The sequence below is a fragment of the Jatropha curcas genome, chromosome 2, assembly GCF_041381405.1.
Source record: "Jatropha curcas cultivar XTBG-Jc1 chromosome 2, XTBG_Jcur_1.0, whole genome shotgun sequence".
NCBI classification, from domain to species: Eukaryota; Viridiplantae; Streptophyta; class Magnoliopsida; order Malpighiales; family Euphorbiaceae; genus Jatropha; species Jatropha curcas.
In genome coordinates this window covers 2803049-2825973 of record NC_143152.1, presented here as the reverse complement: position 1 = coordinate 2825973, position 22925 = coordinate 2803049, and the positions used below count along the sequence as shown (strand labels likewise).

General features: G+C 31.7%; 1 protein-coding gene across 2 annotated transcripts; it reads right to left on the bottom strand.

Annotated features, from left to right (window-relative positions):
* Positions 1 to 1770: 1770 nt before the first annotated feature.
* On the bottom strand, positions 1771 to 19365 carry LOC105645230 (insulin-degrading enzyme-like 1, peroxisomal). Of its 2 annotated transcripts, none has more exons than XM_012230774.4 (26): positions 19110 to 19365; positions 18924 to 18999; positions 18756 to 18823; positions 17539 to 17630; positions 17370 to 17443; positions 17184 to 17227; positions 16330 to 16381; positions 15089 to 15211; positions 14887 to 14999; positions 14588 to 14750; positions 13316 to 13408; positions 13052 to 13137; positions 11911 to 11997; positions 10652 to 10755; positions 9884 to 9986; positions 9593 to 9688; positions 9324 to 9513; positions 9015 to 9076; positions 8433 to 8537; positions 6913 to 7114; positions 6631 to 6839; positions 4008 to 4132; positions 3865 to 3916; positions 3702 to 3788; positions 3047 to 3169; positions 1771 to 2423 (listed from the first exon to the last, which is right to left on the bottom strand). In XM_012230774.4, the coding sequence occupies exons 1-26, from the start codon at positions 19230 to 19232 to the stop codon at positions 2172 to 2174; spliced, it is 2904 nt and encodes a 967-aa protein (XP_012086164.1). In that variant the 5' UTR covers positions 19233 to 19365; the 3' UTR covers positions 1771 to 2171. The 2 variants fall into 2 exon arrangements, with proteins under 2 accessions (XP_012086164.1, XP_020539384.1); XM_020683725.3 differs by having other exon boundaries at positions 9324 to 9516; positions 19110 to 19360.
* Between the last annotated feature and the right edge of the window lie 3560 nt (positions 19366 to 22925).

The following is a 22925-nucleotide window of genomic DNA, read 5'->3' as shown; positions in this document are numbered from 1 at the left end:
AATTTACTACTAATATCGTCATTTTTACATCTATTACTTCATGGATTACTACCGATTTTCTTTCATAATTTTATTTTAATTTGATACTAGGAATCCTTTATTCTAGAAGCAAAAATAAACACACAAAATTGAAGAATATATTATTATTATTTATCTTTTACGGTTTTACATTGATATTAATGGTTTAAAATTTAATATTTACACATACAAATTACTAGAAGGTCCAGAAGCAAATAATTATAAAAGGAAGGGCGGAAATGACAATATAACTTGAAAAATAGAAAAACAAAAGAAGGAAAGTGACCTAACCTAACAAGAAAGGGGGAGGAAAGTCAAAACCAAAAATTTCAGGAATAGATTGCTATATAAACCAAATTCTCTCCGCTCCTTTCTTCAATCTCCAGCGCTGTAACTTGTTCTCTCTCTCTCTCTCTCTCTCTCGGTTTCTGGTTTCCATTCTCAGTCATTGTTAGCTTTCATTCTATACAATACAAAGCTATATAGAGGGAGAGAGATATGAGTAAGTACATGGAATTGTTGGATACTGGAGTTAGAATTGCTGGAAGGTTTTATTCTCACTGCCCACATACTGCTCGGATGTACTACCACCCTCCCTCTGGCGCCGACGACGGTCACCACCAGCACCAGTACCACCACGGGGTTGCTCACAACGGTGGTGGCGTAAGTCACACGCCGGGTCAAGACTCGTCTCGGATATCCAGTTGTGCAGCCAAGGCTATGGCGGCAAAGGGTTTTGATAATACTGATTTGATCTTTTATTCTGTTATCTGAAAAGAGATTTTTTTTTTTTAAACCGAGTAATTGGTTTAGGAATTCTTTTATTGATTCTAAATTGTGATTCTTGAAGAGGATTAATACCAATTTTTGTCTCGGTATTATTCAATTGTTTATTATGATTTATTTTTTTCCTTTTGGGATTATTAATGAGTTTACTGCTAATTTGAATTGAACCTAATTAATAAAAACTTCTTATTTCACGCAATTAAATCGTCAAAATTGCAATAAAATATTTTTTAAATTTGATTAATCTTTTTTTTTTTTTCCAAAATAATAGATAAATGAGTATTGTGATTTGATATTAGAAGGGAAAAGCTTGGAGCAGTGTAGTTTAAGATACTTTCAAGTGGTTTTTTTTTTTTTTTTTTTTCTCATAAATACATGGAATTGGGTAGAGGTGAGCAATAGTTTGTTTCTGATACCGAATTTATGGCTAATTTGGTTTGGAGTGACCGAATCGGGTCAAACTGATGCAATTCGGATCAACTATTATATCATTGAATTATCAAAAAAAAAAAAAAAAAGGGTCAGATCGAAAAGACTAATTTCGAATGTTCGTCCCTAGAATTACGGAAGGGGAAAGTAGGAGGTGAACTCGAAAACGTATTGAAATGTGCTTTGCATGAGCGACAATGCCATAATCCATTAGTTTCTTTTTAATTTTCTTTCTGCAAATTTCTTTCAAACCGTGGAAAAGCTGCTCCATTAAACAATGTCTCCTTAATCTCCTCAAATCACGCTTCTCTCGAGTTATCCAGCAGTTTCAGACTTCAGTGATGGATCAAAGAGAGCATTTTTTATTTAAGCATCCTAAGAGTGAAAATTGTTTTCTAACGTGAAAATTTGTCACAGTTAAACCTGACTAAATTACCAATCTGCTTGTTCCAACATAGATTATTTAGTTACAAACCTCCAATTTTCGTTTAGTCCACGGTTAACAGAGAATTAAGGCATGCAAAACAAGCACCAATATCCTGAAAACGAGATTATATTTTATAGCAAAATCCTAAACCACATTTTATTTGTCCAATTGATACAGAGGTATATTAATTCCAATGGTCTTATTGAAGATTTAATTGGAGAGGGATGTAAAAATAACTAATTTTAAAAAGCATTACACAACTAGAAGTTACAACATGATGCAAAGGTTAAGCACCAAAAAGTTAAGATCTCTGTTAGCCACGCCAAAAAGCTTGCTCCAGTTATCCTGTCCTCTTTGGAAAATGGTTTCTTTGCCCCCACATTCTTGGCTTGTTCTGCATCGGGTTGTGAAAAGCTCGTCTGCAGAACCAGTTTGTGCAAGTCGAGAAGAAGAAAAGTTCTGTTTCCCAGTTACCTATATTGATGACCGATCTTCATTACTAGTTTCAATTTTACAACTTCACATGACCAAAACCTCCTTTGAATGAACCATAAAGAGGTTGCGATCTTTTGAAACTGAAAATATCATCTATTTGAACTGAGTTGGGTGGAACTGCTTCACTTTTATCTGATGTGTACTCCGATGAATGTAGGCCACCATAAACACGAACGCTCAATGTCCTCTTCTGAGGTGCACCAACTTTTATATTCTCATTGAAGAACTCTATAAATTCTTTCTGCGTAAGTTGCCTTAATGCCGCCACCTGTTTTAATGACATTTACAAGTACAAAAGTTATTGGCTTAAAAGTTTGGCAGTAAATTATTATCATACTCTTTAGGTTTGTTATCATTAGCACCTTAGATTATTATTTCAATATTGGCACTTTAAGTCCCTAAACCAACTTCAGTGAAAAGTAGAAAATTTTGTGGGATTAAAGCATTTTAGCCTAAAATAACTAAATAACTAATATATTATATTCTAAAAGTTTGAGGGCTCAAAAGTGTATATATGCTAGAATGCACTAATTTAAACTGAAAAATTCATAATTTTATAAATAAGGACTGAAGTGTTGGGTACAAATCTCAAGGACTTGACATCCTAATTTTATAATATTAGAAACCAATGTGCTATTTATGATAAACCTCAGTGGTGTTATAGTAATTTACTAGTTTTTTTCCCCTAACCGGTTAATGCGACATACATACGGTTGTTAGTTGTTGTGTTTCTTTATCAGTATAAACAAGAGCAGGAACAATTACACAGATGATATGTCTATCACTGCTTTCTTCGCTTCCTATAATATAATAACATTTAATGATATTCTCAACTATAAATACAGAGGCCAACAGTAATCATATGCAGAAAGATCCGATAGATATTCATACCTCAGAGTCTCTCCTATCAAATTTTAGGGTGCCATCATCAATCTCTCGCCAGTAAAATCTAGATTCTTCCCTTAAATTCTTGTGCTTCTCAAGTTTCATATCAATCAAAGCATTAACATTATTCTGCAAAGCAAGTTCAGCAGTTAATCTCCGGTGCATGACCAAGACTTTTGAAGGCAATTTTTTCAGTTTTACAGTGGGGAAACAGTGTAATCTCCTTTTACAAATGAGCATGGAATATAAATAAAAGGAAGGTGAAATTAACAGAAAAACTTTAAAAAAAAAAATCTTTTAACCTTCCATCCCTAATTCAAGTAGTTTGAATCTAAAATTTACTAACAGAAAATCTCATCTTTCTTTAGGATTTTTTTGTTTGTTTCCTCTTTTGAGTTGTTGGGGTTGGGATGGGGAAGGTGGCAGCAGCATAACTACAGAGTCCCCTAGTAGCACCACTAGTATTTTGGTGGTGGGAGTAAATCTGGTTTCCATATTTCACTGAGGGTTACAAGTAACAATCTAAGTGTGATACGGAAGCCGCCTGTTCCCCTCTATCTTGACAATCCCCCATCCCAATCCCACACCTCCCAAAAAAAAAAAAAAAAAACAAAAGAGGATGATACGCATAGTAAATTACTCGTGTGTACTAGTATGTCACCTTGAATTCATCATTTGTCATCTCATAGAGTTTAGTTTCGAACATTTTGAGGAATGCCTCCACTCTCAAATCAATTTGTCCAGGACCCTGTCGAGATCACCAATATTAACACATGCAGCATAAGATACAGTAAATTGGCAGAACTATATCAAGTTCTACTAACCTTCACCGTTGATTGGATAATGAATTGTACGCCACAAATACCAGAATCATTCCTGTATTGAAAGAAATTCGTTAACCCCTTAAATAGCATAACAGATCCTACATTTTGCACAAAACTTTAAGTGAGAACAAAATTTTACAGACCTTGGCATAAGCACGGTAATATATCCAAGTTGTTCAACCGACCTAAGCTGGTGGAAAGCTGGTTGCTTTGCAATTAAAGCAAAAAGTTGAAGTTTCACATTCAGCATAAAATCATCTCGATGCACCTGGACAATTAGATTTTAGTGTCTGTTAGAACTGCACCAAAATCACCATTAGCTAATCAACCCAATTACCAGAAAAGGAAGCAGAAACATAAGCATTCAAAAATGACATTTAAAAACCGAAAAGTCTTCATTCTTGACATGACTATAAAAAGTTATTGTTATCCTTATTGTCCTTGGCATAGGATTGCATAGGAGTGCCAAAATGGGTCATAACACCGGCAACACGATATGAAAATTAAGCAAGTTAAAGTTGAGTCTAAATAGATTCATGTTATAAACGGGTAATCCGCATATTACACAAGTTCAAACGGGTCATCTCACGGGTCGACTCGTGTAATCCATTTAACCCATTTAGTTAAGGGTAAAAAGGCAATTTCATATATAATATATATACCAAGTCAGTTATATGTGTCGGTTTTCTAACTCGTATATGACTCATTTAAGCGTCATGTCACCCGCTAATTTTAGCGTCATGTTCATATTGACCCTAATTGTATCGTGTTTTAGGTAGGTTCATGTCGAACCTGACACGCGAACCTGTTTTGACACTCTTAGGATTGTGTTATGGTTCTAGGAAAGGAAGAGGATGTCTGAGGTTGGTAAGGGATGATGTTTGTTGACGTTTTTGCCTTTTCTACCTATGGTTATGGGTTGAGCTCAATTAAAGAGAGAACTCAATAAACTCAGAGTAAGAAAGTGCTCACTTGTGTGAAATTCTGAATTTTATAGAACAAAATAACTGTATAAAAACAAGTGGAGGATAAACAAGCTCCTTGAAATAGGAAAACTGTGGTACACCTAGGCATGGCCGGTTCATTGAACCGCTGGTTCCGGTTCACGGAATCGACAGTTTAAAATTTTTAAAACGTTGAACCTGAATTGGCCCTTGAACCGCGGGTTCCGGTGCAGTTCCGATAACCGACAGTTCCGATTACGGTTTCCGGCGATATATGTTTTTTTTTTTTTTTTAAATATCGGTTCTAACATTACATCTTTCTTTTGAAAATATTAATATGAGTTTAAAAAATATTGGTAAATTTTGTTTTAAATAAATTTTAGAATGTTCATTCTCACATAAGAATAAAATTAATTAATTTTACAAAATAATCAAATAAATTACCACTTTATTTTTTTTAAATGTTATTAATTAAATAAATTATAAGAAAGTTTTGAAAAATGCTTTAAAAGAATATAATTTTAAACTTAGTAAACAAAGGGAAAAAAACAGTTAAAAACAATATAAGTCTAGACTAAATATTTCTCTCTTTTTTTACCATTTTACTTTTTAGATTTTTAACTTTTGAAGTAAAGTGTATTTTAAAAAAAAAAATCTTAAGTAAAGTATATCATGTAGTAAAATATATCATGTAGTAAAATATATCATGTAGTAAAATATTATTGAGACTTTTAAAGATGTATAAAAAATAGGCTAAGTGATTATTATTTTGAAAATAAAAATAGAAAATTTCCGGTTCGAATAAAACCGGAACCGCCAATTAACTGCTAATTCAGGGCCGGTTCAGGTTTAAATTCTAACATTCACATAAACCTTAACCGGCCCTTGAACTGCCGGTTCCGGTTCCAGTTCATCTACAGTACGGTTCAGTTCTGGTTCGACTCCGTTTCAAAATGAACTGGTGGCCATGCCTAGGTACACCCTCCTGTAAAAGAAAACCAAAAAAAAAAAAAACGCCCAACTGGAATACAGAAATAAAATTGGGATTAATGGATGACTTGAGCTTCCAAACTATCAGTGCATGTCCCTGCCTTAAAGGAAGTGCCTAAGAGTGGGGTTTGCAAGTGTCTAAGAGTGCATGTCCCTAGACATCCCCATGTGTGAACCTTTTGTAAACCGTTATGTAGCTTATAAGTTTCCAAGACTACTACTTCTGAATAGTAAATTAAGCAGATTAATTCACCTTCAGATTTCAATTAGGCCAGGGAAAGAGCCTCTATCAATTTCCCAAAACCTCTCAAAAGTAGCACAACTTTACACAAAATGCTGGTCCTTTATAGGCAAGGGTCAAATGAACAGAGATAAGTACCCAGAACTGATAGAGTATCCTCAAGTTTAATTACCAATAGACATTGAAATCAGATTCCTTGAAGCAAAAATGTCGATAAATACAAGCAAAATATCCAGAAAATTGGGATAATAAGTTATATTTGTGATGGATACTAGTCATTATTACAAGCGGTAGACACTATTATTGAATTAAAAATAAAGCCTACAATCATATCAGTAATGGAAATAAAAGATATGTTTTAAAACAAGATCTTGAACATTATGTGCGAAGAGCGATGTTCAAGGGCTTATTCAAAAAGAACTGGAAGTTTTAAAGAACCGGTGCTTTATATTCAATGGTTAAATTTTCATCATAAAATTTGCAAGAAAGTCATACAAAGCAAAATAGCAAACAAATGAATAAAACTCCAGTATGGACACGTAAACTAGCCCATAGACTGAAAAATCATTACTTCAAAACAAATCTAATTACCTGAATATAATGCACCAAAGCAGAGTTCTCATCACTGGGATTCAAGCCTTCAATTGGATAGAGATAATTCTTTCCCTTTTCAAGCTTGATAACTCTATTGGTCAAATGCTGGGATGGAAATAATGCTTGGCAAATAGGGTTTGAACCCTTGTAAAAGACATCTTCAACATGCTCAATTATTTTCTCTGCCTCACTGCGTTCAATGTTACCTAAGATGAAATAAGACCAAAATTATACTCAAATTCAAGATGAGAACTCGGAAAGGCAGTCAAGACAACAGACCTGCAATATAGCACTCTAAGAAGGCTCTTGACAGCAACGTTGGGACAAACTTAGAAAGATCTTCAGCTTCAAGACGATGAAGTACTTCGATTTGTTCCATCCATGGCCATCCTTGATTCTCTAGTATTAAAGAGCAATGGTACATAGCCTGTTGATATGGCTGCTGAAACTTTAAATTTTCATACTCCTTTATCACCATTTCCTGAAGAATGAAAAATGAAGAGACTATCAAGAAAAATAATTTAACGAATGTGGCATTTGAGATTTTCAAAGAAATTCCCATCATTGATTAACCTGTAAAGCCACCATGATGGAGAGCACATATTACAAAGAAGAAAAAAAAAATCAACAAAGTTCAAGAGAAAAGAAGAAAGAAACACAGCCAGTGGCCTCTGAAAATCTCAATAATGAGGCACTACTTAGAGACTTTAGTACTAAGTATTTTAGGAAAAAATTTCAAAAATAAATTATTTGGGGTATTTGAGGTATTTTAATTACTTTTATTTACTTTAGATATTTGAATTTGTTATTAGATTTAAGGTTTATTTTGTAGTACATACATATGAGTATTATTAGAGTTAAGTTGTTATTGAATGATTAAAAATTCATAGCACGATTTCTTTCTTTCTGTGTTTTTGGAGTTGTCTTTTTGTGGTTCTATATCAGGCTGGCCAAAAAAAAAAAAAAAAAAGGAACATTCCAAAAATGAAAAGAAAGGAGAAATGAATCTTGTGGGCTCGTTATCAACTATTACAGAACTCAGCTTTTGTAATATATATCTGTCTTTGCTAATATCTATCTCTCTGTATTCTAGTCATTGATATAAACTTTGCAATGTCAAGCTCAAGTTTCTTACTTGAAAGAGGACTCTCTTCTTACATGTAACTCATAGCAAAAATGCAATCATGTTTCACTGCATCTAAACTATGATTTAAGAAAACTTATAACTGCAATATCATTCATCATTCACAACAAAAAGAGCATTTTGTGCCATCTACCCTCTACACACACACTGGAAGATATCTCAAAATAATACACACAAAAAAAAGACATGGAATTCTCACAATATACTCAAAATAATACACACACACCCACACCGACACCCACCCCCCACCCCAAAAAAAAAAAAAAAAAAAAAAAAAAAAACAAAAGAAAAAAAAACATGGAAATCTTTGCACTATCTTTCTTTACCAATACAGGAGGAAAAACAAAAATGTAATTCACTTCTTTTAAACTACTAGATTAAAAGAATTAAGCATGCAGTTTATGCATGCACAACCAGGAAAAAAATCAGTCATAGAGGATGAAGGAAACAAAAATATCCCAGGACCTACTATCATTTTACTACAAGAGCCTATGAATTCCAATTCAAAATAGCATAGATCATATAGCCTTTGGACCACAGAAAAATTCTGTTCAAAATATAATTCAAAAGGATGTTGAAAAGTGCACCATAAGTAAATAAGTACACATTATACTGACTTCAGATCAATGAGTAAGAATCCTTAGTCATTCATTACCTTGATCACAGGAAACCTGTCAGGATTGACTTCAAATTTTGCAATCTTTTCCATAACAGTTTCCAACAAGATCCTCAGTTTGTGATTGTAACCAACCACAGTCACCTAAATAAATAAAATAAAATAGCAAATTAATAAGTATAAGAATCAGCATAAGTGTATCCCAGGACTGCCAACTGTCCCACATAAAATGCGCAATAAATAAATAATACATAAAAAAACCAACATACATACAGCAAATAATGATTGTTATTAAGCCTTAAAAACTACTGCAGTACAAGACACAGCATACTCTCCTCAGAGACAGAACAAGACAAATAGAAAATTCACATAAGTATCGGCATGTACATGTGAGTAAAATGGTTGTTACTCGTATACTACCTCTATGCCAAGGAATAGCATATGCTATTTTTGTCAAAAAAAAAAGTATGCTAAATCCAAAGTATTATAAGATGAGTTTTCTTGAGACAATTGCATTCATCGACAGTTCCATTCAGTACTGATTAAGCTGGCAATAGTTTTTTTTACTGGTCAAGTATGTAGCATATCAACACAAATATAATCAGAAAGTTAGAACAGAACCTGGAAACCACCGTCTGTATTGGTAATGCCATAAGATAGACCAGCAACCTCTGCATAATAAGCTGAAACATGCAAAAAATGTTGAGCTGTAGAGAAATTTGATGAAAAGCCTTTTTTTTTTAAGGACAGAGAAGGGAAGAGAGGGGGGAGAGAGGAGGGGGAGTCACCATTCAATTGATGACTAGTGATGCTTGTACATCAAATAAAATACTATTGCAATTTAAAATAAAATAAAATATGGGGCTATTTTGCATTTGAAGTGAAGGTGAACAAGAATTTTTTGTTTAAACTCAAAGCACTGCGTCTTACCGAATTCATTCAAATAGTCCATTACCAACCGAGTAAACAGACCAGTTAGAACTTTAGCCTCAGGAGAGATGCCACCATGGGGACAGCTGAAATCGATTTTAACATAAGCCTTCGGTGTAGAGAACATTGTGTCAGGCTTGAACCATAAAGAAGAATAGGACGACTTTCTTAAAAGCACTGGAAATTTGACCTGCTTCAGAGGTACATCAATTCAAAATCTACTAGAATTATAATGTACATGTGAGTTAGATTATAGAATCTCATCAAACCTTCTCCTGAGCATTCTTTAGTGATAAGTCTGTAGGGATAAACACATTAGGTGCAGGTAGATGCAGGTTTTCATTAGGAGCAGATAGCATCCACTCCTGCAATAGGCAAACTCTTCTATCAAATTACCATTTTCTACTAACACAAATAGTCTAATAATTTTAGTACACAACAGTTTGGAAACAACACAAAATGAAATACTGTGTATCCAAATAACATGACTTTTTCACTTGTTAATCAATTATGTTGAATGACATGTTGAATGATATCACAAAAAATAATCAACCACTAACCTGAATCAGGGAGCTGGTGATTTTCTCAACACTATAAGCGGTTCCATACCATTGCTCTACCATCTCAGTCTGTCCTTCAAACTTCTTTGACTCCCAGAAGATTCTGCAGGACAAAGATTATCAAGCAACATAACATAGAATAGAACCAGAACAGTATCCTAAGTTCTAAATGGTTGGCAATAATGATAGAGTATAAGAGATCCTTCTGCTCTGCATTGCTCAAATACTCTTTACACTAGAAGGCCTTATTTCTTGATTGCTGTAGTGCATTATAAAACATGAAAAAATGATTTACTTGTCCCTAAATTATCAGGCGGCACAGCTAGTATTCTCTGTGTTAATGATAAGAATAAAAAATAAAACATAACATTAGGATGCTGGTTTTATTTGTTCTTCTCTAATTATCTACATATTTTTTTTATGCTTTGCTTATTCTTGCTATTATGAACTTGAGCAGATATGATGACAAACCATTCATATACTGACCAACTAGTTTGGGATTAAGGCTTAGTTATTGTTCTTGTTGTTGATGCTGGTCAATGCACCAGATGCAAGTCAAGTCAAATGTTATGCCGTACAAGTATAAGTTCAGAGGTCCAGCATATGTGTCTAGATAAGATGTCAAACAGATAAATTGAGGACAAGATGATTTCCTACAAATAAGATAGATATCAGCAACGACGGGACAAATCAAAATAATGGAGTACATAAACCAGTCATCATTCATTGGCACAAGTTTGTAACTTACTTTAGCACTAATAAACTTACCGGACATTTTCTGGAGAAAGTTGATCAAATATCATTTGAATTGTGCTTGGACTGAAATTAGAAGGCAAGGATGATCCAACCAGCCAGTCTTTAGGAGGATACATCTGGACAAAAAAGGCAAAACCAAATACTCATTTACTGATCATTATTTTGTACATGGATCAGCTCCAGTTCAATGTTTTACTGCTTGAACATGTATAAATGTACAATTATGTACATATCCAAGCGTTTATAAAGGAAAAGAGGAAGAAAACAACTGGTTGTGAATCACAAAGGACTCCCAATAGATTGCCAATTTACTACAACTTTATAAATTGGAGCATAATACAAAAAGAAGAAAATGGATTGGCATCCAGAATCTTGAGAGATTATTTTGGTTTAAAATGATTTGATGGCAGAAAGAATGCCAAAAGGCCTGATTAGACAGGGAAAGAGAACAATAATCTTGAAAATTATTCTTTGCTATAACTCTTTTACAAACTTCCAATTGCTTAAATTTCATGGAGATCCGATTAAGAAATGGGCATGTGTAAAATGACCTTGCTTTTCATTCTTAAATCTTGAAGGATAAAACAAAATCTTCTCCCACTATAAGAGCGTGGTCTCTCATATTGAAAGATTTACCATCTCACTTTATTCTCACATTAACCCACCTCATAAATTAAAAACTCTTCCAACTCATAAAGCACAAAATAAAACATGTACAAAGTTGGCGTTGCTTTTCATCAGTTCAAGGTTTTAGTGAAATAAAAAATTCCTGTTGCTAGAGACATTTCAAACAACACTTCTATAACAGCAACTTTAGCACACTTCTGCCCTGTGATATTTGGATTACATCACAACTACAATGTCAATCTGCAGAAATAAATAAATATATATATATATATATATATATATATAGGGAGCACATATCAGTAAAACCGAACAAAACCAATCTAGTTCGGTTATTCAGGTCAGTCAGTTCGGTCCAATTTAAGATTTTAGGTGAATCCAATTTTCAGTTCGATTATAAGTCAAAATTTGCCCAAAAACCAAACTGAATCATACCTGTTCATTTCAAAAAAAAAAAAAAAAAAAAAATGAAATTCAGTTTTCAGTTCCGAACTGAGCAGAAGGATTACACACCCCTCTACACACGCACGCACGCACACACACTCACACAAACATACATCTACACATAGAAAGTTGAAGCAGCACGTATTGCATGAAATTTTGACCACGTAAAATGGAAACAAAGAAACAGAGAAAGCATAACTTACCCCCATATTGCATGAAATTTTGACCACGTAATCAATTGGGGGGGTTTTATCTTGATAATGAAATGCTGTCTCGCAAACAGCAGTAAGCTTCAAGAAAATGATAAAATGTTTCATAAGTCTTCAAGAAAATGAAAGACAAACCTTAATACTGAAACTGAGTTTCAAAGATAACTAAACCATTGCTAAACGATCTGAAATCAAATCACAGGTTAGCAAAATAATAACTTAATTTGAAATTGAGAGACAAAACTGTCGTGATGCTTCATGCAAAAGTCAGTATCAAATTCTCACACATTCATAACCCGAATTGCTAGCAAAAATATATCACAGCCTCCTTTTTCTATTCAAGCATGCTTTCTCAAATTTATATAAGTTAACTAGTATATTGTGACAATTTTATTTTATTTATCTGGAAATTAAGAAAGATCAATGAAAAAGGCATTCCACTACATAAGAACAGCAAAAAACATGGAAGCAATTCTCATCTTGATATAGGTGTAAACTCTGTTAAATGTATAGTTACATCAGGTGCAAATTCTATTAAATGCACAACTATGTCTTCTCAATAAATCAGCCACCATCTTTTACCAAATGACTTCTCAAGAATGACTAATCAACACATACTGTAATCTCACCATTACTCTATTAACTTCTCCAATTTAACTCTCATCAATATTTTCCATCCCCCTTTTGGACATAACAGTTGGTTCAATATCAGAACGCAAGCAACTAAAATTTAGGATAGCTAATGTCAAAATAGAATGTTACATCAGCTTGTATCCTTGAGATTGATTTCTTCAAGGTAACGTAATAGAAAAGAGTAAAACAAATCTTATGGTAACTTCACATAAAACAATGAACCAGCACTAATTAAGAACTTCAATCAAATCATAAATATGATACTCTCTTTCTCGAAAAGAGAATACATGTAGGTTCAGTAGGGATTTAAGATTATTCATGATATGTAGTTCTTTCTAGAGATCAACAATGCCGCGAGATAGTAGCCTAAGTGTGTACACACACACATAACATAACAAGATAAATTTCAAATATTAATAGATAAAAATTTGAAGTCGCACAAATTTTAATAATTCTAAGATTCAAAATTCATCATCATATAATGCATGATGCATTCTTATACCTCATCAAATATCCATTTGCAAACGCCAGATTGCTGCAAGAGATGAATGTATTTGAATAGCAGCCCCACGATTTCCTGCATGTGCTCTGCAATTCAATGAAGAAAAGTAAATTTGCTCAGAAAATACATCAGCTCCAGTTGTCTAATGCATAAGCTGAAAGTAAGCTACACAGGTCAGCTCTTTGGAACTCTTTCAAATGATAAGTTCCAGGGTACAAACAAATCAAAGAAACTAAATGGTGAAAAGAATACTACAAAACGAACCATGACCGGCATCAGTAAGATCAATTAATACTTTGAAAAAAGAAAACTCCGTAGTCCAGTCCCCTTCACCAGCAGCCAAACTAGTTGCCCATCCTGCATTTTTTTTTTTTTTTTTTTTTTTTTTAGAGTGAACAGGTCAAATGCTTACTTCAATAGGTTTTCAGAGAAGAAAATAAAGGAGGGAGGAAAAGGGAAAAAACAGATGAAAGTCAGCAGAAACATCTACCAAAATGCAGTGTAATTTTGATCTCTGTACATAGACAACATAAATAAGTCATTCTCCAGTTATGCATATACTCTCCTCTGGCTATATGAAGGCAGCATAAATATTTACAATAAATTGTATATTGATAAAAATTTTATCCTTCTATACATCCATATTGTCTTAATTGATACATCCAGATTTGTGCACTTGTGGGGTCTGCTTCAAGGCACTTGGTAGCCACATAAATAAATCCTATCATTAGCTTCAGAAGCTTTTTCTCATGAATCAACACCCTCTTAAAATTCTCTACTATTGAGAGAAATCGAACTGAGATTCTGACATGGTAGTTTTAAGACAGTTCAGATTCATTTTCATTAATGTTAAAGTTTAGCTACGGTGTAAAAAGACCAACATTGCTCAAATTATCACTGGAGAGAGGCGCAATCATAATAAAGAATTGTATATGCTTCATACTGGATTCTCAGTAGGTGGACCAAAATTTCCATCAATTTATAATTTTACTGATTGCATGGTGCAGGATCTTGATTAGGTTCATATCCTTAGACAATGAGAATCTCCTAGAATTTCATAACGCTCATAAAAAAATTTTTGAATGAAAAAAATCATTTCTTTATGAGCATATTAAATGAAATGGTGCATCAACCTCCAGCATCAGGTATAGAGAAAAGCATAGACACTCCTACATTGGGCATAGAGAAGAAGCACACAGACATTCCCCATGGATTCAAATAAAGGCCATTACATTACCTTTACCCCCATTAAATAACAGCAGGTTCTGAAAATGGCCACTAATTAACCATTGCTGCACTTTTTTGTATGTTTCATGCCAAGAAAAATGCGAGCCATCTATGCATGATCAATTATTTAACAACAGAAATCATACCTAAGAGTCTTAATAAAGCAGGATTCCTAGAGTAGATTAATAGACCATATCAAAAAAAATAAAAATAAAATAAAAAGACAGCAATATTACAACATTCAAGGGAAAGATGTCTTATACCCAAAAAATTATTGCCAGAAGCAAAAAAAGGATGTGTGACACCCACCCAAAGTTTTCAAGACAAAATACAAAGATCCTTCGCCTTCATGGCCAATAAGATGGCCAAGGTACCTGCATGGCCCTTCCTTGTAGTGAAGAATGCCAGGGGTTATTGGCCATATGATTTTCAATTTGTGACCTTGTTTTATTGGGACAGCTCTTACAAGTATCTGAAACAAATGTGATAAAGAGTAAAAGAAAATGAAGTATTTTTTCAAAAGTATAGCACATTTAGCTAAAACATCTGATTCTACCCAAAAAAGGTTCAAGATATTAAACCTTAATTACACCAGTACCATGCAATACCTGTAAATGTTCTGATGTGCAAGGTTGGCCAGGAAAAGACAAACAGCTTCTATCGTTGTTTCTTATTTCCTGGAACTTGTCCTTGACAAAACTTTGAATCTTATCAAGGCTTTCTGAAGATTCATATGGAAAAGGAATCAGAATTGCAATACATGAAAAAATTTGAGCTATAATAAGACAAGGCAAATTCTTTTTTACTGACCCTTAGCATATATAACTAGATGCATAAGGTTGGCTGAATAATGTTCTTCATAGAATTTAATAAGCTCGTGTCTTGTATCCAATCCTTTTGCTTTTGGTCGAACTTCCAAAGTATCCCAATTCCCTATATTTGAACAAAGAATAAACACATGTCCGGAAATGATAGAGATTTCTCTTTCCCAAATCTTTAGTTGTAAAGATGATTCATGGAGTTTTATATGGTCGGTAGGCATTCTAAATCAGCAGCAGTCATTCCAGAAAAATAAATATCAAAAGCTCATAAATAATGTTCAAATCCCAGAACAAACAAGTTGACTTTGGTCATGAATTCAACATGTTGGCTAATATCATTTATCTATAATATATATAAAAATGGGAATGAGGAGGGGGAACATGTAGGATTATCAAAACTACCCTCATTAAATTCAGGGATTGACGAAATATCTTTAAGAATTCTGATCTTACTGGTTGAAAAAATAAAGGAATTATTTGTTATGAATAGACTAATAATTTAATAGTAATTTTATTTGTTAAAAATAAAGATTCCTATTTGAGATTACTTTCTTTAATTGAATACACTAATAACTGAATAGAAATTTTAAGAAATTATGAGGATTCCTATTTTGGATTTCCAATAAATCTACGAAACATTAAGTTATGAAGAATTCGATTAGTCTTAATATTTTTATTCTTTTGGTTTCAAATAAATAATTAGTCAAAACAAACTCCTCAATCGCATTGCACGTTCAATAATAACATATAACTGTTAATTAATTAATTTAATTTTTAAAATGATATTTAGTTTTAATTCAATTTGAAACTTTAGCTTAATTAGGAATCATAATAGTGGAAAAATTGAAAACAATGAATAGAATTAAAAATAATTTTATTTATTATTATGAAATGAATTAAATTTTTAATAGCAAATGGCGTAGGTAAGAAACTCCAGTTTTTAGTATGATACACCACTTATAATATTATATTATATTTAAAAATTATAGAAAAAAAAAATTCCGTGACGAGTGCAAACAACGTACAATGCACGAATTAGTCAACCCTTAAACATTCAAATATGGTTCAATAATAAAAGTACAAACCAGGTCAAACTGTAAGCAAATGAGATTCCCAACATGCCCAAACATTTGGCATTCATGTCCTGGCATAAATTATAATTTTTGATAAAAAAAATGGAATTTTTCATTGAAGGAGAAGGGAAGAACATAAATAAATACATTAGCTCACCTGTACTGAATTTATGATATGGATGTCCTTTGTCACTTAGATGTTTCTGAAGCTGTGTACAGTAAAAAAATTTCCCAGAGAAAAATAAGTTTGTAGTCCATTAGCCGTAGAAATAACTCACTATATATATAACACAGGAAAATGGCACAGATAGAAAGAATAAACTACAGATTAACATTCTTTAAGGATATATCTAGTTTTCTGCAATTTTTAAATGTTAAAGTTAAGCAATATTTATCCTGAAAGCTTCTACTAACACTGCGTTTCCCCCTCAGCCTATCCAATAAGCATAAAACTATCACATGTAAATGCTTCTGGGGCAGCAAACTAGATATTAAACTAATGAAAGTGCACCTATCAGAACACATGAAACAATTTATTTGTAAAGGACTTAAGATCAATTATATATATATATATATATATATATATATATATTGAGAGGCCAATAAACGATAATAACCTTATTACTAGTGAGAAACTAAGACTCAAACGATAAAGAATCAGCAGAGTCTAAGATGGTCGTGGATGAAGCATTACAAAAGCCTTGAAAAGAATAAACAGATTCATGATCCAAGATGAAATTATAGGTTTGTGGAGCTTATTTAACTATTTAGGAAGCTCAATTGATTTTTTTCCTTGATAAAAGAAACTTTGTCTATCGCAATTAACTTTAATTCTGTTCTTTCCTCCAAATCTTTATGTGTAAATAAAAACACACACACATCTTCAAGTTACATCATTTAAAGCCACCACAAAAAATTGATTCACTAACATCTAAGTTGTAGGATGTGCACACTGGAACCCTCAAATTAATAACTGGCCAAATCTAAGTTAGCAAGGGTGGAAATTGATACCTGATTCATTCTCCAAGCATCAGATAATAAATTTTTCTGATTCTCTGTATGAGAAAGAAAGATGAGAATGAGTAATTGCTAGCCATAACCTGAAAAAAGAACTACAAATCCTAGAAATTAAGTAACTAAGTTCATAAAGATCAGAAAGATAGAGACAGAGAGCTGCTACTGAACAGAAAAGCTAACCAGAATCAACAGCCTTAATTTCTCTCATGGTTGCATCAGCAGACATTAACGGTTTAATAAAGAACTGTGCAAATCTGAATGGAAAATCACATGCAAAAAACCAGCTCATAAACTTTATGAGAATAATCATGAAACTGCAAACTATCAACAATGGGAAAGCTGGACTTACCTGTCCAAAGCATCTTCAAAACAATCAGTGTTGACATCAAAATAATAGTTGGTGTGCTTAGAAGATGTAAAAGCATTGGTGCTGCCTCCATGCTAAGCATCAAGTAGACAAATACATGGAAAATGCAGTATAGAAACATGAATCAGCAATCTATCTAAAGAAGACCACCTCATAAAGGAAAAACACATGGAAGCAAATACACACATCTCTTCCATATAACCAAGAAGAAGTGTAGCACGGCAAATAAAGAGATACAAACATATGCAATTTCACGCACCTAAAATAAGATCACAGTTTTTCTTTTCTAACTAGCATGACACTTTTGCACCATTTCTTGGTGAGCTAAACTTTTCATACACAATTCTCCAACAAAGTTAAATGAGAACCAAGGCAACAGTTTCAATGGAAAGACTCCGAAATAGTTCCAATAAGTTTACTATCATAATCTCAAAACCGCGATGCTGTCATGTATAGAGAGAGGATGCATAGCCTGAAAGCATCCGACCATCTCAATTTATATATTTTGACCGATTCTTTGATACCAACAAGCATAATCCAACCATAATGAAACTTCCTTTCAGTCTAACAATGCCAAGTACAATTACAGCTGGCTAAAATCTAACAAGGCCAATCTACCCACATAACTGAAACCCAAAGAACAACCCAAAAACCATATATTATTGCACAATAGTTTTGGCAGATTATTGCTTCACTCAATCTTAGCTTAACAACTGAACTGCCTTCCTAAGCCAGGCTGCACCAAAACAATTTTTCTTGAACCACTAGCATATTATGCAATTCTAAACCTTGAGCTTCAGGAGCATATTTCTTAGAATGCAAGGGATGAAAGCTGATGCGATAACTAATCAAATACTGAGCTTGAAAATGGTGGGTTAAAGGCACCGTTAGATATACTGGCTCATGGTGTGACTGGATGTTTAGACACTAAAGCTTTAGTAACAGCTATGCATACACATTAGTAATTTTAAATGCTGCAACAAAAACAAAAATTTCAAAATTCAAACTATCAAAACCAGAAATTATTAGCCAGCACAGCGTTGCACATTACAAATCTAATCATGCAACAATTCAATATCTTACATCAATCACATTTAAAAATAGCATGCTAATCCACATTCAATATTCAAATTGCTGGCAACACGTAAATAGACCAACACAAAACCAAGCATTGAATTTCTTATAAAAGGAAGTAGTACCTCCGTAATATACTTCGAGTAACTATCCTCCAAAGGATATTTCTCACTAGCATAAAACAGCATATGCTCTGCAACGCAACAAAATTTAAAAGAAACAAATGGCAAATCTAACAGTCTATAAAGAGTGATAAAATTAACATTGAGAAATATAGACAGAAAGATAGAAACCAAGGAAATGGGCAAGTCCTTCGAGGCCAACGGGGTCGCTGAAGGAGCCAACACTGACATTCATGGAAGCAGCACACTGAAAAAATCATTAATTATTATAATTATTATACGTATAATTGGGAATTTTAGATCAATTTGAATTCGAAAAATAGAAGTTTAACTTCAATTAAGAAATGGAAACTTTGCCTTATCGGTTTCAGGATCGCTGATCAAAAGGACCTTAAGAGAGTTCTTGAGAACGATCCTTCTATACTCTCTAGTATCCGTTCTTGGCTTCACTATTTCAACCTCCTCTTTGCCAACAGCCATTTTTGTTTTTCGTTTAACCTTCTCCTTCGATCTAAGATACAAAGAGAGATGGTTTGTTTCGGAAAAACAATACGAAAAGGAAGTGCTTTCTTGGTCTGCTCTCTCTGGTTGATTTTTAAGACGTGTGATTTTCTTTTGGGTAGATTGTGTACTTTTTACATTTAGGATTGAAGAATAATTCTCTGCAGTGGTGCGCATCCACCTGCGGTACAGCCATGTGCTTTTGCCTGCCACGTCTCCAAAAATATTGGTTATTGTTCATTTGGAATTTTAGTCCCTGATTTTTTGGACTGCTGTTTTTAATATTAGCTTTTTGAGATAAATTTTCTTTTGCCTTCCTTTTGTTACCATATCGAAATTAAATTATGTACGTAAATAAATTTTTTTTTTATTCATTATGAGACTTGGTAAAAACTCTTTATAATAGAGAGGATCTCACTTCTTACAGTATGAGATCTTACAGTATGAGAAGACCAATCAGATCGAAAGGCGAAATTAAAATTTAAATTCAAAAAAAGGCAAAAATTGAACAAGCAAGTAAAAGGGGCAAAGTAGTAAATATTTTTTTATTCAAATTTTAATTATCTTTTAAGTACTATGTATATGAATGTTATATTTACTATATTTTGTTTTACAAATTTTATTTTATTTTTCATGTTTAATTTTTATTTTGACAATGACAAAAATTACTGGCTTGAGTAAAAAACAGTTATAGATAACAGATTCATGAAGTTTTTGTCTTTTTTATTTTGTTAATTATATAATTTGAGTAAAGAAAAATTTATAAAAGCTAAAGTTTAAACCTCCTTCTTATGAAGTCATGTCATTATGAATGAAATGCAGTTGGTCTGACTTTGATTTTGCATGTGTGAGTTGAATTTCTTATTTTTAAGTGAAATATTATTATTCCTTAAAAAAAAGTGAAATATTATTATAAATATAATAACAAGCTATTTCATAAAATGTGAATAAAATAGAAAGAGTAATTTATCAAGAACTCAATTGCTTATTTTATTCAAATTCTAATCAAATGTTAAAATAACATTTTCTCAAATGAAAACATACTTCCTTATTTTTAATTTGATTACCTTTTAATATGCAGAGATTATGTATTAATATATTATTAATCATCAATTATTTTAGACATTATTATCATAAACATAACTATTCATTTTAAAATATGAAACCCTTCAGTTTTTCATTGTACAATTAACAAACCAAGCATATCTTATTTTCCGAAAAAAAAAAACATATATATTATAATTTTTAAGGCTTAAACCTTAAAACAAGTTTATGAACTCAAAAAATCAAATACGGAGTACAACAAATGAAAAAATAGCACGATTGAAAACTCAAGAGCCTAATTTTAATTTTTATATTGGGGTACGAGATTTTAATTTAAACTTAAATTCTATAATTTGATAGATTTATGACATACAAATGATTCTTGTAACACAAATTAAAAATTGAACTCAAAAAAGTTTTATTTCCACATATCTTTGAAAGAAAGAATTCATAATATTAGCGAACCTAAAATTTAGAAATAAGAGCATCTCCAATGCAATTATGGATTGTAGCTGATGTATTTTAATAAATAGAAGTTGTGGATAGTGATATGACTGAGTGTATATTTGTAAATGTTAAATTTTAAAAACGGTTATCCAGTGCATGAAGAAAAAATCAGTTTTAGCGTAAAAAGAAATTTCAACACAAATAAAAGAGAATTCATAAAAAAATAAATGAATAAAAATATGAAAAAAATGAATAAATAGGAAAAAAATAAAAAGTTGAATCACAATGTTTAACAGACCCCCAAAAATAGAAAGAGTATTATGGACAGACAATAGTATTGCAGAAGGTTTTTATTTTTAATTAAAGTAATTTATGGTTGCATTGGAGATGCTCCAAAAGTCATGGGTTATATATATATAAATAAATAAAATCCCGAAGCAAAAAAATTCTTCATAAAGCTGACATGACCCTCTCCTATTTCAGTATTCATTTTTTAAAATTTTTTAATACCTTTTTATCATTTTTTTTCTTTTTCCACAAATTTGTAAATTTTTATCATTGTGGCAATTTAGATAATTATTAGAGGTAATTATTATTTTAAAAAATAATTTTCAATCCCTAATTAAAGTTTAACAATTCTTCGTAAAATTTAAAATTCTAAAACTTATCTCTTCTCTTTTCTCTTTCTCTATTTATTCTCTCATCCCTAAACGAATAATTAAGTTTCAACCTTCTATTCCTCAAGCGGAATCTCCAATAGGAACCATGAACAAGGTTTTTTTTTTTTTTTTTCTGTTTTGTTTCTACCATATTTTTGTGATTGTTTAATGTGGTAACTAATAAGTGAACATAATGATTTTCTTTACGATTCTTTCTTTTATTTTGATATATATAAGATATGCTTCATTTCTTTCTAACAAAAAATTAATCTATCATTTTATTTTCATATTTACAGCTCTAAATCCGCACAAGATAGCGTCGACTGTCAAAATTGAAAATCCTACAAATCAAGAAAAGATCAATCTAATTTTTAATAATGGCTACTAATTGTTAGCTACAAGCCTACAATCTCTGCCTTAGTTTATTCTCTTAATGCAGTAGTGGAATTAAGAAATGTATATATTGGCAAATAAAAATTTTATGAATAAAAAAATTTTATATTCGTTGTTATATTTTTTATATTTTAATTTATGTAGTTTTTTTAGTCTTTATATTTTAATTCATGTAGTCATCATTATAGTAATATTAATGCATTTTTTTTTTTTGGAGCTTTTTCTATTGCTGAATTAATATATTGCATACAACTTCATATTTGATAATGTGGTACCTTATCTGAGAAATTTTGAATGAGTTTTGCCGGAAGAAATTGGATTAACACATATATATAATGTGGTACCTTATCTGAGAAATTTTTGCAAAAATAATCTTGACAAAAGTTTTAGTATTAGAATACAGCAGAATTGAATTGAACCATGATCTTAAGAATTAGGTACTAAAATAAAGAGTATAGAATTGATGTATATAATTTCGTCTTATTATAATATTTTAATTTAATATTTTTGGTGGTCTAATTTTTTAAAATATTTTATTTATGTAAAACTAACTATACCAATTAATTATCCAAATCTAAATTAAATGAATCCGTTTGAACTTTTACGTAAAGTCATACCATACTCATAATTAAATATTTTAAATATTTTAGTTAGAAATAGGTTCAATACCTATAACTAATTAAGGGATATTTAATAATTTTCAAATTTACATTGAAAAATGATTTAATAAAATTTTAAATAATTTAATAATTTCAAATCCTGTGTCAAATCTTTTAGAATCATTAGGAGTTCCAATTTAAAATCAAATACATATCTTTACAAAAAATCTATCATTTATGAGTTTAACTTATATTTATATGTAAAAACTTTATTTAATCACGTTGACATTAAATGCTTAATAATTTAAAATTTTAATGCTGTTATCTAAATTACTAGAAATCAATCACAAGCCATCAATAATTTTATTTTAAAAATTAATATTTACTTAAGATAATTATTTATCTACTTAATTTTTGAATTTTTTATTTTATCCTTTTATTTTATGATTAGATTAATTAAGATAAAGAAAAGTGAAATTCAATATATATATATGAAAATTTTTCTTTTTTCTTCAGTATATATATCAACT

Coding starts and splice junctions, on each gene's coding strand:
- LOC105645230 (XM_020683725.3), bottom strand. CDS start 19,232: ATGGCTGTTGGCAAAGAGGAGGTTGAAATAGTGAAGCCAAGAACGGAT. Junction 17,228..17,369: donor AATTAAGGCTGTTGATTCTG/GTTAGCTTTTCT, acceptor TTTCTCATACAG/AGAATCAGAAAAATTTATTA. Junction 9,077..9,323: donor GGACTATTTGAATGAATTCG/GTAAGACGCAGT, acceptor TGCATGTTTCAG/CTTATTATGCAGAGGTTGCT.